The sequence below is a fragment of the Ctenocephalides felis genome, unplaced genomic scaffold, assembly GCF_003426905.1.
Source record: "Ctenocephalides felis isolate EL2017-DRISC unplaced genomic scaffold, ASM342690v1 CF-g0.4_SCAFFOLD_03572, whole genome shotgun sequence".
Classification (NCBI taxonomy): Eukaryota; Metazoa; Arthropoda; class Insecta; order Siphonaptera; family Pulicidae; genus Ctenocephalides; species Ctenocephalides felis.
Window position 1 is genome coordinate 16,956,368 of NW_020539726.1, and position 17,861 is coordinate 16,974,228.

A 17,861-nucleotide genomic window follows, 5' to 3' on the forward strand; every position below is an offset into this window, starting at 1 on the left:
GGAATCATTCGAATCGGATGCTTTGTTCTCTCAAAAACAGCTATTTTTTACACTTTTAGCTCCTTATCTCTGAAACACCTGAGCTTGTCTTTGTCAAAAACTAATCACCACGTCTTCTCATCATTACGAAAAGATTGTTTTTTGAATCATTCAAATCGTATGCTGTGTTAACTCAAAGACTTAATTTCTATTTTCTGCACTCTTTGTTTCGTATCTCCGAAACAGCTGGACCGACCTTTCCCAAAAACTAATCAGTTTTAATCACGATAAGTAGAAATTGAATGATTTTTAAATCATTCAAATCTTTTGATGGTTGTGCGGTACTCCCAAAAACGTCGACGAAAAATTGTTTCCACACATACATACACACACATACACACATCTTTTTAATCTGAAGTATGCTAAAAAGTATGCTCAAAAACCTTTGAAACGTGATTATATGCAAAAAAGAGTGCGCGTAAGGTTCACACGTGATTGAACTGTATTTGCTACTATACAAAATGACATTTAAGTAAAAATAAATACATCATATAACAATTTTGAATAATGTTTATAAGTAATATGGTAACACTCGTGACGCACACATTTATTAGTGCCAACCATTATATACATTTATAAAATGATAAATTATAAATTATATATTTATAATAGCATTAAAAATATGTATAATATTTAAAAACAATAATGTAATTAATGTCATACTTCAAATATGACATGATCGGTTTGTCATTGTAACTAGCATTTAGAAATAAAACTTCATTGGAGAAATGAAGCAATTCTATAATATTCGTTCACACAGTGGATTATGTTAAACAACGCTTAAAGAAATATTGTTTTCGCAGCTTCACTCATCATGGAATTGTGTTTAAAAATCTTAATGTAATTAAAATTAACATACATTCATTGACTGCTTGTATTTTTTTTTACTTTTTTCGCCGGCGATATAATCTCATTCTTTGAACAGTTGTAATATCTGTCTTGTCTAAAAAATATTTTATTTACAGCGTAAAATATTCTTCTGATTCAGGCATTTTTCATTAAATCGAGATTTGTATTACGATGTATTTATCTACGCCGATTTCTTTGTTGATATCCGTGCGCATACAATGACAGATCTCTATGCACATATACGACGACTAATCACAATCGACTCGTATAGATATGATATCATCGAGAGCGAATGACGAATCATTGGCATTCCGTTGCCGTAACGCACTTCCGTTGCATTTGTACGGATTTACACCCTAGTCGCACCTAAAGAAGTTTTATGTCAAAAATAATTTCGATTTTTGGGCGATTAGAAAAACTTGAAAAATGGGAATTCAGAAAAAGCTTTGCGTCATTCTTTAATAATTAACAGATTATGACTAATTTCATTACATTATTCTAAAATATTTTAAATCGGTCTGAATTGTGTCTGACACTATATATGTCTTGTTTAGCTGAAGAAATATCTTCGTACTTCATCTTTCGTATAAAAATAGTCCGCTACTTGACTATTATAAATTGTTGGAAAAATTGCAATTCCTAGTTCGTTCAGCACTAACGGGCGCACGTAGTTTTCGACTTTAGTGCGCGTGGGACGGCAGTCGCAACGTGCGTACACACGACACCTTCCCCACACCCGCGTCGCAAACCCGGCGAGCCGTGGGGTGCTCGGCGCACCGCCGACCCTCGAGGCGCCGAGCTGGATGGGGGCGCTCTCTGTGGATCGAGCAGAACTCTCCCTTCGCAAAAGAGAGGGATCGTGTACGGCAGGGCTTCTTAAACTTTTTTATATAGCGACCCCCTTCAAGATTAGGAAATTTTAAACGTCCCCCTCCTCCAAATAATAAAATATATATTAACCGTTATCGCACTATTTTACAATGTAAACTAGCTGTAAGTGAAATTCTGTCTTAAGGCAATTAAGGCATCGTGCCTTAAGGCAAATTGCTGAAACTTCCCGTACCAAATATTATTATTTTTTTAAAAACGATAAACATTTTTGAAAAAATTTTACTTCGAAAAAATAAGATTTTTGAGAAACTATAAATTGGACAAAAAATTACTTTTTTTAAAAAAAAAATTTAGAAAAAAAATGTTTTCTTTATTTTGACATATTTTGGAAGATCTGAACTTTTTTTCAAAGCAATCGTACTGCTTTAACTGCATAGAGACAAAATATAAAGCGCGTAAGCGCCGCGACGCTGTCTAACGGATAAACATTGGTACGGAACCCATAGGAATGTAAACAATATTTATACTTATTGTTAAAATCTCTATAAAATATCTGATAATTTGATGTGCATATGTTTAATGGTCATTTTTGACCGCCAAATTGCATTTTTTTTTACTTTTTTCGTTAGATCTCCGAAACCGCTAGACCTGACCTTATGAAAATTTGATCAATTCTTCATCTTGTCAATACAAGTAAAATGTTTTTTAAATTATTAAAATCGGACGCTCCGTCCTCTTAAAAACGGAGGTACCGTTTTTGGCACTTTTTGCCCCGTATCTTCGGAACGGCTAGACCTGCCTTCGCCAAAAACTAATCAGCACGTCTCCTTATCAATACGAATAGAATGTTTTTCGAATTATTCAAATCGGTTGATCCGTGTTCCGTAATCGTCGACGAAAATTTGTATCCGCACATACCATACACACACGTACATACATACGTACATACACACACACACACACATACATCCATTTTTTCTAAGGTATTCCAAAATGTTCAGAAACCTCTGAAACGTAAAGATATATAAAAATTTTCATTTTCGATTTTTTTGCGATTACTATAACTTGCCCTACGGGAAGTTAATAAAATAAGGATTGAAAAATATGTACCCATTTATGTTATATATAATTGGAAACGTTGACATAAAACTCTATATAAATACATATATATATATAATATATATATATATATATATTTATTTATTTATTCAATAGAAAAAATAAACTTTTGTAACAAATCTTTATAAGAAAACATAAAACTATATCTACATATTCAATAGAAAAAATAAAATTTTGTAACATTTTTTAATGAAAACCTATTATTAACATCCAGCAATATTAATGTGATGAATGTGATTATTTATTTTTACACAAATAATTAAATCTAGGCTCAATTTAAGTTAGTGCAGATCGTAATAAATTTTCAACGTATATTAAAGTTGAACGGTATTTTGATTTTCTGTAAGTTAATGTAGAAGAGTCTGATTCACATAAATATGTTGCACAAAATGGCAGTAATTTGTTTATTGCCATTTCCGATAGTAGGGAATATTCTGATTTGATTTCAATCCAAAATTCATGCACAGACACTTGAAAAAATCTGAGTCGCAAGGTAGTATCACTTGTTAATTCGGTAAATTCTTCTTTTCCTTTTAAGTTTGAAAAATTAATTTCTTCCATTTCAATTGAAAATGGATTGCAAATCCATTGTTGTGTATCGATATCATTAAGAAAATACCTATGCATGTAAACTTCCATATTCTTCAAATGATTAACTGTAAATTTTGTTATAGGGGTATCTTTTTTGAAATATTGTTACTAATTATATACTCGTCAGTAAATGGAAACATTTCGAGCGATCCACTTTCTACTCTGTTTTTCCATATAGAATTATTTTAACAAAGGCCTCAAGTTTATTTTTTAACATAAACATATTAACGCAGACTCCCTGCATTGATAAATTCATATCATTGATTTTGTCAAAAATATTGGCCAAATAGCATAGCTTGAGAAGCCATAAATTAGCGTGAAAATAGTCGGGACCCCCACTTTAAGAAGCCCTGGTGTACGGTACGGTGTACGCCAGCGATTTCCAACCTGTGGGGCGCGCCCCTCTGGTGGGGCGCGGTGCCGTCCCAGGGGGGGCGCAAAGCTCTTTCAAAAATATGGTTGTTAAATGCTGAGTAAGTGTCAAAAACAAATCAGCAAAATGTATGCAAGTAATCTACAATTTTCACTGCAATTTTGTCAGGACAAATGTAAAAGCATGAATATACTATACTTTTGGTGCATTCAAAATATTTCGTTTTTGCGTTTGTAGTTGAGTGAGCTGTAGGCCTATAAACAAAAGATAAACACTCGGATCATATCGAATATTCACGTGCTTACTCGAGACTAACTTAAGTAAATAAACAAAAGCATCCTTTTTATTCTATTATCTATAAATCGTTAGTTGTGCTGGAGATACACGCTTTGATATATAGAAAAAATCATTTCTAAATTATTATTGATTTAAAATTTATAGCTTTAGTTTTAGCACATTATTAGCCAGGAATTATTGTGGAAAAGTAGTGAAAAAGTGATTTTCTTTGATTTGTTATAAAAACCGTTTGTAATGGATAAATACGTGACTGGGTTGAAAAGAAAATTTAATGAAGCAGAAGAAGAGGGTGGTGAAAATAATGAAATGTTTCTTCACAAAATAGTAAAACTAAACATAGAAAATATGATCCAATGTACTTATCATTGGGATTTACGTGTAAGATCATTAATGGTCAAGAACGACCAATGTGTTTGCTGTGTATGAATACTTTGGCCTCAGATAGCATGAAACCAAGTAAATTAAAACGACATCTGTTGGCAAAACAAAAGAATTTTTCCAAAGAAAATTAGATAACTTAAATAAACAGAAAGAATCGTTTTCAAAAGCTTTGTCTGTATCACAAAAAGCGTTACTTGCGTCATACAAAGTTTCGTATAGAATTGCTAAATGCAAAAAACCCCATTCAATAGGAGAAACTTTAGTACTACCAGCAGCTATTGACATAATAGCTACGATGTTTGGTGAATCATATGCTGATCAAATTAAAAGCATTCCGCTGGCAGATAATACGGTGGGAAGACGAATATCAGATATATCTGATGATCTTTGCGATCAGTTGATAGAAAAAATTAAATTATCTTCTTTCGCGTTGCAAGTAGATGAGGCTACCGATGTTGCTAAGGATGCACACTTAATAACATATATAAGATATGTTATGGAAAATGATATTAGAGAAGAGTTGTTATTCTGTAAGGCAATTGAAGGCAAAGCTACGGCGAGTGAAATTTTAATATGATTGATAACTTTTTATTGAAAATGGTATTTTATGGGAGAACTGTGTTGGACTGTGCACTGATGGAGCTCCATCTATGGCAGGAAAAAATGCTGGTCTGCAGGCCCTAGTTCGAAAAGTGGCTCCTCGTGCAGTTTGGACGCATTGTATGATTCATAGGCAATCTCTTGTTGCAAGAAATATGGGTGAAGAATTACTTGAAGTATTTGAAATATAATAAAAGTTGTTAATTTTATCAAAAATAGTCCATTAAGAGAAAGGCTTTTGGAAAATTGTGTGATGACATGGGCTCAGAATACAAAGCACTACTTTTATATTGTGAAGCACGTTGGCTTTCTCGTGCTAAAGTACTTCAAAGGGTGTTTGAGCTCAAAAAAGAAATTGCCATTTTTCTTGCTGATAACTAAAGAGATGAAGCAGACATATTTTATGACACAAAGTTTCTCGCAAAATTTGCGTATCTAGTTGACATTTTTGAAAGACTAAGTTATTTAAATAAATCAATGCAAAGAACTCAAATTCATGCTTTTGTTCAAAAGGACAAGATTACGGCGTTTATGAAAAAAATAGAGCTGTGGATAGCTAGTATGAAAAGTAATAACTTTGATATGTTTCCTTCTTTTAAAACTACATGTGTTACTGATGATGAAATAGAAGCAAGTAAAGATCTTATTATCAATCATATGACTAGTAAGGAACCAATTTGCGCATTACTTCAAAGATCTAGATAGGTCCAAATACGAATGGATTAGAAATCCATTTGTTATTGATAAATATGATAATTTTGGACTTCCAACGGCAGAGCAGGAAATGATAATTGATTTATCTAGTGATAGCACATTGAAGCAGATGTTTCAGGACGAAAAGAATATTGTTAAGTTTTGGTTACAAGTAAAGGACGATTTTCCAACTTTGACAAATAAAGCCTTAGAAATTTTTACCATTTGTGACATCCTACTTATGTGAAATGGTTTTTTCTGCAGTAGCAGTATTAAAAACAAAGTACCGATCTCGTTTAGTGATAGAAAAGGAACTGAGAACAGCGATTTCTACAATGGAGCCGCGGTTTGAGAAAATTTGTGCTGAAAAACAAGCTCAACCGTCACATTAATTTTTTAATATTGTGTGAAATATTATATCATTTGTTTTTATTAAATTTAAAATTATTTTTTTCCTATAATCCATAGTTATGTTTGTATGTATATTTTTGAATGTTTATTTTTGTATGTATGTATATTGTGCATTATTTGGTACGAGATTGAATAAATCATAATTTCAATTAAGTATATTTAAATTAAATTGTTAAAAAAATTAGTGGGGGGCGCAATATTTTTTTCTTTCAAAAGGGGGGCGCAAGAAAAAAAAGGTTGGAAACCGCTGGTGTACGCCGTTCTGTGTTCTGACTGTTCTGTGTCTGCCACATCGCACTACATACAAAATACAGGCGTTAGGGATGGAACAATTTGATCGCTGAATCGGTTCGGATTTAACCAAAGAATAGATTCACAGAAAGCTTTTTGAAGCGGTTTGTTTGAATTGAGTGACGACGATATTAAAAGTAGCTCGATTCAGATGCTCTGACCGAATTTGTCGAGATTATTGAATAACGGATCTCATATGGCCAATGATCACTGAATGGATTTGATTTTGACAGGTTTATTGAGATACCGACGAGAAAGACATTTCTGAACTGATATCATTAAAATTTTAAGTGTTATGATGTCAGGAATAAGAAGCAAATTATTGATAAACACTCAGTTAAGAACTTCCTAAAAAGCAAACTGAAATTAATACACACACTCATACATACACACCACACACATATATATATAAATATATATATATATATATATATATATATATATATATATTGAACTTGTACAGCTTCGAACAAAGAATCCAAAAAATAATTAAAAACAAAAAAGTTTTGAAAAAAAGACATTTTTTCATTTATTTACTATCGACGTTTCGGAACTAGGTACATTCCATCTTCAGGATATATGTCAAGAAACATGATCTTGATAAGATTTAGGCAAACAATATAGGAAAAGCAGAAGATGGTGGATTTTTTTATATAAAATGAATTGAATATGAAATCCATTTTATATAAAAAAAATTCACCATTTTCTGCTTATCTAGAATTCTAATATTTCAATTTCCAATTTGACCTTTCTTCAAAATATAAAATATACAAAACAACAAAAAAATTAATTAGAAAACAGAAAAATCAATAGATTCCTTCACGAACTTTTGGTTACTTGCATATAAAATTTAATTTAATTGTTTCAAATTTAATATTCTTTTCCAATAATGTGACCGTTATTAACTTCCAGTAGGGTAAGTTGCTTTTATAGGAATCACAAAAAATCGAAAATGGAACGACATTGGCCTTTAGATTTAGTCTAAGCTTAGCTTCATTATAAAATTATTATATCATTTAAAAAACAAAGAAGATCTCAATGGAGTTCTTCTTATTGTTAGACAAAGCTCTTAAATATAGTCAATTATGCTCATATTTATATATTCATATATTATTATTTATGCTAAAATAAAAGAGTTATAAAAAACGAATATGAACATGTTTGCACATCTTAACACATCTTTGCACATACCCAAGAAAAAAACTATGTATGTGTGTGCGCGTGTGTGTAGTATGTATTTATGTATATTCGCATACAATTCTTAGTAAACGTTTTCGAAAGCATGGTTGATTTAAAAAAACATTTCATTCCTATTGATGGTGAGACGTGCCGATTAGTTTTGAGCAGAGGCAAGTCCAGCTCTTTCGAAAATACGGGGCAAAAGTGCAAAAATGGCAATTCAGTTTTTAAGATTTGTTGAAATTTGTGATTTTCAATTCAAACTAATTTAATAACTTGAAATGCGGGACTTTAAAAGCTTATTTGGTTGTTCATGATCATATGCTTGAGCATTTTCTTTCTATATTAATGCGAAATAACTAGGCAACAGCTAATCTGACAATGAGATTTACTCCTCATTTAATTTATACAGGGTTCATAAATTTAATACAAAAAAGTTAAGTAATACATAAATTTATTACAAGAAAGTTATTCTATATAAAGGTTATTGAAAGGAGATGGCAAAGAATATTTTATTTTGATAACACAAACCCACAAAATAAAAAAAATGTCTGTATTAGGTGTGCGACATATGTTTTCAAATTCCTGTTATAAGCTACAAAAAGATGAAAACTCTACTCAACAGAGATGAAAAAAAAGTTGCAGAAATTTGTTGCACAGGCCACTTATGGAGAAAAGAGCAAAGGAATGACAGAAACTATTAATAAAACTTAGACTGATGCACATCAAATTATGAGATACTTGATAAAATTTTTAAAAATGTTACAATTTTGTTTGATTCCATGCGAAGATTGCTAATTTTAAAAGTTTACTTATACGGTTCAAGCAAATTTCAAAATTTTCAGATTTTTTTTTCAAAATGTTCAAAGATATACAAAGTTTTATACTTCAAATATAAATTTTAAATTTACAATTCAGTTTCAAAATGATATATTTCAAATGCGTTATTCTAATCGTAAGAAATATATCCTCAGATGGATTCATCCAAGCACCTGCTGCTAATATAAACTATCTCAAGTGCTTTTAGCGATGACATCCTCACTGTATATTTTATGAACGATAAAATATATAGTGATTATAATTATATATTTGAAAATGTTTAAAACGATTGTTATTAATTATTGATCAATACAGATTGATTACAGATTTTTTCCCTCAGATATTTAATTCTGGTGCGGGATATTCCAGCAATTTGCACGATGCCATGCACCACTGGTTTAAATTTTTCTGCGTTTTTTTTTTGCAATTTGACCCCCCAATTTTGACTCCAGCAATTTTTGTTCAGAGATGGAAAATTATATTAATTTACATTAGAAAACCTATGTCGCACATCTAATATAGACAATTTTTTAAATTAGTGGACATGTGTAATTGATGATAAATAAATAATATAATCTTTATCATGCTAAATGCAGTGGCAACATAATTTTTAACGAACTCGATAACACCATGATATTTAAATTCAGTCCCAAGTGTTCGTAACATTGTAGTTGGTAACTTTGCATAAGTGAAGCAAAACTGTAACGTGTAACTGAATAGTAAAGTAATGAAACTACTTTGTCTGTTTCATTCATAAACATGCCGCCTCGAACAATAGACTCATTTCTTAATCAAATCTGTACTCCAGCCCTAACTCGCACACAATATGTTACAGCCGGCATGTGCGCGGTGTACAATGTTCAAACGCAGTTTCTCTTCACACTGTCATATAACGAAATTCTGTCTATATAGGTATTTGTATATTATATGCTGCAGATGGTTTTCAATCTGGGGATGAATGACCAAAAGAAAATAAATAGTATAGGTATTTAGGATAAACGACGGTTTGCGTAACAAAAGGTATACAATCACAATGGCTTTGTGATATGACAAATTTTTGATCTTTTATAAAGACGTGCTGCTAGAAGTTATTTATGCTCGATATGGTATTTAGCCACGGCAAAGGTATGCTGTTATGATTTCTGGAGCGGTTTGTGAACATAATTTGTCGAATTAGGATGATATGCATTCAATCAAAATAGGAGCATTAGGTTGAAAGTAATTTCATTATTGCGATACGTGCCACATCGAATTTTACACGCTTTATGTTAGATTTGAAACGAAACAAGCCGTCAATTTTTCTGGTTATTATGAAAAAATAATGTATCTTTCTTTGTTGGTTTGACTGCTTATTCAGAATATTTTAACATCATTGATACTTGTACATTAAGTATTCTTATTTTCATATGCACAATTTTATGTATTGTATGTATTGTAGGATGACACCTCGAATGTGTAGAAGGTCCACTGATGATGCCAACAATATTTAGGTTCTTTTTGCTGTTAGACAAAGCTGTTACCAATCTATGGATGCTGAACAGTATAAACTGACGAAGATGTATAATGTATTTGTATAATTCATAATTTCTTGTACACTTTACATATGACTTAATCAACTGAACTTGAATACGACTGAATGTGATTAACTTAAATACGACTCAATTGATAACTAAAGTACGACTGTCCCAGGACTACGTCATCGCAAGCCTTTTTATCAACACGCATTCAATATGACTTTGTAATCCTAGATAACAATATTTTACGACTTGTTCAATGCCATTGCATAGTGCAATTCAATGCTTTACTTAGTTGTTACTGCGTATTTTGTGTTTTGAAAAGAAATTTTCAAAACAGCAACTGCTTGGCTTGTCAAGTATATCTGGAGCATACAATGTAGTACGTATGATTCATTAAACATACTGCGTTGTTTGTATTCTGACCGTTGCAATGGTTTTATATATTATTTATAATTATTACGAATGGGTGCGTAACCACTACAGTATGTATAAAGTTGATTTGAATGAATAGTTTTGAAAAAAAGAATGTACTACTGAGTTGTTTTTTCCAACATGCCCTTGTAGTATACAATGTCCCTTTTCGGGCCAAATTCATCAAATTTATTGAATGTCCTTTACTGGACAGTTGTAAATAAAAGAGATAATAAATAAAAAATGTTATTTCAAAATTGATGCATATAAATATTAACTTTCCGTGGGGTAAATTATAGTAATCGCAAAAGAATCGAAAATAAAAATGCATATCTATATATTTCAAAGGTTTGATGACAATTTAGAGTGCACGAGTCAACCGATAAGAATGATTAAAAAAACATTCCATTTTTATTGAATCATCCTAACTGGTTTTTGGCAAAGATTGGTCAAACCGTTTTGAAGATATGGGGTAAAAAATGATCAGTTTTTGAGAGAAAGGAGTTCCGATTTGAATGATTCAAAAAACATTTACTTGTATTGATGAAATGAAGAATTGATTAAATTTTCGGGAAAGCAGAACCGGCCGTTCAGAACAACCAAGAAAAAGTTAAAAATTGTTATTTGGTGGTCAAAAATAATCTTTAGATATATGCACATTGAATTATTAGATAATTTATAGATATTTTAACAGTAAGTACAATATTTGTTTTCGAATCTATGGGTATTGTACTAAGATTCATAACGCTTGAAGTTTACTATATAAAATAAAGCGTCTCACCGACTTGAATGTGTTTAAAAATTTCCAACATATTTCTACAATTCAAAAAGTCAAGTAATCAAAATCACAAATCTAATGTACTATTTGATGAAATTTGAAACTCAGTACTGTGTAGAAAAACTAATTGTTTATAATTATTGTTTCATCTTACTAAAAATGTGGATTCTATTGCCTGATAATATAATACTCAACAAATCATAAAACTGCAAATTTAGATCATCCAGTATACTGTGTCACTATTATATATGACAGCGCAATGTTAAGTAATTTAAAAACAATATAAGCCTTTATATTTGGCTTTCCAATGTTATCTTTATATATTATTTATCCCAACATATGCACAGTTCTTAAGGCAAAGATCACGCAACTTGCTATACATACAGGTTTTTAATTGCTTCAATTTTAAGAATTTTTACGTCATAAAAATTTACATTGTCGACCTTCAATCGTCCGTGCCGAACTGCCGAACTCGGCAAATCAATTATATCGGTATCTTTATTAGCCTAATGTAAACTAATTCTCGAGCTTCTTGCCATCAACTTTAATGTGTATGCTTTAACATAACTCGATTATTTATCAATGTCCACTCTCCGAAGACCGTTAAATCAATGATCCGAGCGACGAACTACCGTACCTCCCAGAGTTCGTGTGACAAGTTCTATATTAGTTTATCAGTTTACGGTTCATGAATGCGCGAGTTCAATGCTCCACATACTAAATATAAATTTTTAAATCGCAGCAGAAATCAAATCTGTTATTACTTACATATTCCGTACTCCACGAAACTATGAGTTTGCGTGCGGGCAAAGTACGTCTTATTATTTTCCTACATTAATCTTAGAAAATCCTCTTTTATTAAAATGCAAACATGCGGTAATTGATTTTTGTTTACTTACGCCAGCGGTCGCCGTTGTATCGTATCTCGAATCTTGAACCACCCTCTGAATGCGTATAAAAACAAATTTGTTCTGAACTGGGTACAAACGAGACCCGCGACCTCTGAGTTTTCCTCATATTGACTTTAAAAGATTTCAATATGCACCGCGGGTAATGGAAACTCATTCATCTGCAAAGGAATTCAGTAATCAAGTGGCTTGAGGATCGTTGATATATGGGCACATCTCCACATAGCGATTCCAAGCTTACTCTCCCTGTATGGTCTACATCAGGAGTTGGCAATCTTTTGCACTTACCACCCACATCGATGGCAGTAAAAGTTTATTATTGATTCTTCACTAATTGAATTTTGTCTGATATACTGCTAAACCTCAACTGCGAAGAGGTTGATAAATATTTATTAGTTTCGAAAACTCTATCCTGTTGAGTAAATTTCGTATGCAACAAAACTTATATGAACACATTATTAACAACAACCTTTGTTAGGCATATATTAATATTGCTGCCAATATTTTATATTTGATTTTTTTTTTATTTGATTAGATTTTATTTATTTAATTTTCTTGTAAATATATATAAATATCGACGTCTAATCTATAAACTCTTAAAATGAAAGAAGGAGTAATGGATGTTACAGTATTTATAATAACCTATTTGAAAACATATAAAACTACTAATGTTAATCAATAATTATTTTTTATTGATTATTATTATTTTTTATTCTTCGTATGTTTAATTTGGTCAATAAGTACCAGCAATAGGGTAGGACGGAGCACAAAGATCCAATTTGACTCTGGAAATCATTTGAGAAAAATCAATTATATCAACTAATTATATCACAATAAATAATACATATCAAATAACTATCTGACTATGTTCAGTAAAACTCTCAAATAATTCGATATCGTCGAAATGTGTTGTTTTTGCTATTCTTCAGAATTTGGGACCACCAGAAATCAAACAGGTTAAATGTCTCATTTAAATTTTTCAAGGGATTTTATGAAATAATAGCTAAATTATGGAACCATTGTAATTTTTTTTATAAAAATAACACTGTATATAACGTTGATCTGGATTTTTGTCAGGCATATGCATTAGCAGAGTTGGAAAAACTATTTAGTTAGTTTATCTTTTGAAAATAGCTTTTTTAACTCATTTCAGACCTTTTCCAGAGTAAAGGTTTAGTTGGTCCTATTTGCCTCACCCATGTACGAATGGGTCGAATCGAATCTAACTTGAAATTAACAAAAACGTCCTATAAAATAATTCAATAACGTACACTGGAAAATTATATTAAGGTCTCGCAAATTAAACAAAAGTGCTCACTACCAAAAAAGCAAACAACGAAATAAAATACTTTTGTTATGAATTTTCAAATTTATTTCCCGATAGCAACGTCGTAACATTTAAGGCGATGTCTAGTTATGGATCATTTTTCCTCTACTTTTAAATATTGTTATTGAAAAACTCATAACTTTACTTGTTTTTGAGATATCAGTAATGGATCTTTATATCTACTCTACTGTGCCTTAAAATCAAAAGAATATTGTACTATTGGTTAACATTTTCAATATATTAACTCAATACACCTATCCCTCATTTTACACGAAAGATACGTTCCAGGATAAAATATGTAACTCGAAAAATTCACTTTTATATGAAAAAAAACCGTTCTAAACAAAAATCCCTATAAAAAGCCCTTAATGTCAGTTTTTATTTATGTTAAATAATAAATATATTGAACGAAAAATAAATATTAATAAAATTATTATCGAACATATAAGAAAATTAATTTATTTCAATAATAAAGTGAAAGTAAAAAAACACTATCTTAAATATTGCGTTTTCCTTATAGATAAAAATTAAAATTGTTTTTTTATTTTCATCTTTTGCTATTGTCAAACTATATTTTTTCATAAATTAAAGATTTTATATACAATTATTCTGTTATTTGCCCATCTTGAATAAATTTACGCTATCAACTATATATATAAGCACTAATTAAAAACAAAGTTTAAAAACGATGATGCTTTTTGTTTTGATATTTCAAACTAACTAGCATATACACACACAAAATTTAGTTTTGATCATAAAAGGTGAAGTTTCCATCTTAATTTACAGATTTCCATCATAGACTTAGACTACTAAGAATTCGTAACTTAACATACAATTTGAAGTATTGTATTTTGACGGTAAAACAATTAAAATGTTATTGTAGATATAAGCAAATTATAGTTTAGTGTATAAAATTTTGTGTAAAATGAATTTCGCCGATTTTTTTTTTTTTAAAAAACGTGCAAGATCGAAAACGTGTATAACGGGGGTTAGGTGTACACATTTAGCTATAGAGAAAATTTTCATATGATTGAGTAATATAAAATAACTCAATAAAATCTATAACTGTCACAAGAAAATAAGTTCATGTAAACCCAGTTACGCCGCATAATGACGCTTGCAATCCGTCGCCTTCGGCAATAAAATCGCAGGTTGTTCCCGCCTGCGGCTGAACACCGCGCACCGCGCGCAGTGGTACCGCCATATGGCTTATCTGGTCGAAGAAGCAATTCCCGTTTTCCCCAGCGTGTGACTCAGAAATAGAGAAAGTAGTCATAGCGCAGCAAAGGGACTCGCAACTCGCAACTCGCTAGTCGAAGGGCGTGCAAATACGAATTACGCGGATTATCTTTCCCGCGTCGATGATATATCCGCGCCGAACAGGTTTTTCATCACGATTTTTTCGGGGAAAACTTCATCGACCGTCCCGCGTGTTTTGGGTTACGGTTCGTTTGTTTCCATTCGTCCAAATGGCTTTCGTGATTTCGCCTCTTTTATATTGAGGGTTTGCGTAGCACTTAATATTCGCACTATTTTTTATACACTACTTATTATAGTCGTCGTTTGTAGGGGATTTGGCAGGGTAAATCTAAAGGTGTTGATATAAAGGAATACGTGTTTTGTTTGTCCTTCACATCGGCATTCATTTAAAGCTGTAATAATATGCCATATTTTAACGAATAATCTAACGACATTTTACAAGTACTTTTGAAGCAAAAAATATTCTCAGTCACACGCTGGGAAGAACGGAAATTGCTTTTTTTTAAATAATATAATTGAAATTTAGGGCAAAACTATTTGCAACTAGTCAGCATGAATATAATAATTACGTTTATTTTTTTACAAAAATCGTTATGCGTTTGATCTTCATAAAGCAAACATTATTTGGTGTAATATTTCAACTATTATGGTACAAATAAGCTAAACTTTATTAATTTCAGAACATACTTTTTTAAGCACGATCCGAATATAATATGAAGACATTTATATTTACAAAGGCAATTACGAAGTAATTGTTTTGATATCTTATTGTCTGATTTGTTTGAATGACAAAATTTTTGCATATCTTCACAAATTTGAAGGTTTCTGAACACTTTGGCATAACTCACAATCAGAAAAAATGGATATGTTTGTGTGTGTGTTTTGTATGTCCGCATTTATTCGTCTACGTTTTCAGACGCACGAATCAACCGATTTGAATGGCTCAAAAAACATTCGATTTCTATTCATAGGGAGATGTGCCGATTAGTTTTTGGCAAAGGCAGGTCCAGCCGTTACGGAGATACAGAGCAAAGAGTGCAGAAATTAGAAATTGAGTTTTTGAGAGATCGGAGCATCCGATTTTAATGATCCAAAAAACGTTCAATTCGTATCTCCGTTCAAGTGGTAATTAATTTTAGAAAAGGCAGGTCCAGTCATTTTGGATATACAGAGCAAAATGTGCAAAAATTGCACTTTTTGAGAGAACTGAGTATCCGATTTGAATGTTTCAAATAACTTTTTGCTTGTGTTGGCAAAACAAATGCTTTTGAAAAAAAAAAAATTTTTAAATTCTTGCTAAAGTTCTAAAGCACACTTATATACTTTAAATAAATAATTTTAACTTTGCAATTCAGTTTATATAGTGCTTATATCACTGCTTGATACCGATCTGACCAAGATTGGGATCAAACTCAGGACCAGGAATTGCTACCCTACAATTTTTACCATTTCACAACTGCTGACTGCAGAACCTAATTGATTAAAAAAACTTACTGTGTACTTAATTTACTTTTCACTAGTAGTGTTAAAAATATTAAATCATTTTTAAAAAACCATAAAATGTTTGAAAACAAACTCAAGGCAAAATTGTCATTGCTGGTCGTTTGTAGGTACATATATGATTTTTATAATAACTTGATGTTTCTTATTGTATTCATAATCTTAAGCATAGATTTGGGGTGTATAATTTTCATGTGATGATCGCATCAATTTACTTAAACAAATTTGTACATTATTGCGTAAAGATTATTAACCATGAATTTTAAACGTAATACACATAAATTTAACAAAATGCGTATATACCATATATTAACTAAGCTAAGGATGTCATTAATAAATGATTGAACGGTTAGTAATTAAAATGTTATTCCAAGATACGTCACAATAGCACATCAAGATCTAAACTTTTAAAATTCAAACTATGTGTTCAGTAATGCTTTACACTAACTGAAATTAAATTAGAAGCTGCATCTAATGCTGGTACGAAAATCATTATTTTGTTAAATCATTACCCGCATAAAAATTCATAATCCGATTACGATAAAATCTTAATTTGCTACAATTGACACACTTCAAATACTAGTAAATAATCACATCAGTTCTCATAACACTTTACCACATAATAAAAATTCCTCGAGTGTAAAAGTATATAACGTTTCGTTATTCAATTGATATTTATATGATCCTTTTGTGTTAAACATATGATTTATAATTTTGTATATAACTATATATAATGGTAAAATCAGTGGTTTTTGGTAAACACGAATAATAATTGTCCCAGACGACAGTAAATTTTTAGTAAAGACATTGTCAGTTCTTAATCGAAATGGAAGTATTATTATATATTTAAGATAAAATAAATTTATATTACTGTAATAATTATTATCAATCAGATGCTTAAAGGTTTGCACCACTGTAGCAGTAAAAATACGTATGTTTTTGCCATTTTTTTCGGACGGAAGGAAAAGTATTAAAATCATGATTTTAAAGATAGTTATTTATTGTACTTTAAAGTAATAAAATAAAAAATAATTGTGCAAAGAATTAAAAATGGCCGTACCAAAATCATTTCGGCGAGCCGCGTCATATCCGCGGCACGCAAAATAACTATAATAATTTGAATTTTTTTTTTGAAATTAATAAAAACTTTCCAAATATTCCATAGAAGCAGAATCTTTAGAAAAACTGAAGTCCCCAGCTATAAATAATTTAATAAATCAGGTTGCCGAAAACAAGTAAAGACAGTGTATATTTAATTTGAATTGTTAGTAAAAATTTAGGACAAAGTGACGGACACATAATTATGGTGAATAAATATTATCCTTTAATTTTATGCATTTTTCAACTTCCCATAGAATAAGTTATAGTTATCGTCCAAAAATCAAAAATGAAATTTTTTATATATCTTTACGTTTCAGAGGTTTCTGAACATTTTGGCAAACCTTAGAAAAAATTGATGTATGTGTGTGTGTTCGGATTCAATTTTTTGTCAACGATTTCGGGAACACAGTTCAACCGATTTGAATGATTCAAAAACATTCGGTACCTATTGATAAGGAGGCGTGCTGATTAGTTTTTGGTTAAGGCAGGTCCAGTTCGAAGATACGGGGCAAAAAGTGCTAAAAAACGGTAATTTTAATAATTCAAAAAAGATTTGATTTATATTGACAAAATGAAAAACTGATTA

General features: G+C 30.9%; 1 protein-coding gene across 1 annotated transcript; it reads left to right on the top strand.

The window, feature by feature from the left end:
- Window positions 1-4,452: 4,452 nt before the first annotated feature.
- On the top strand, window positions 4,453-5,461 carry LOC113388177 (protein FAM200A-like). The gene is made up of 4 exons (XM_026625579.1): window positions 4,453-4,555; window positions 4,732-5,036; window positions 5,095-5,256; window positions 5,300-5,461. The coding sequence occupies exons 1-4, from the start codon at window positions 4,453-4,455 to the stop codon at window positions 5,459-5,461; spliced, it is 732 nt and encodes a 243-aa protein (XP_026481364.1).
- Window positions 5,462-17,861: the final 12,400 nt, after the last annotated feature.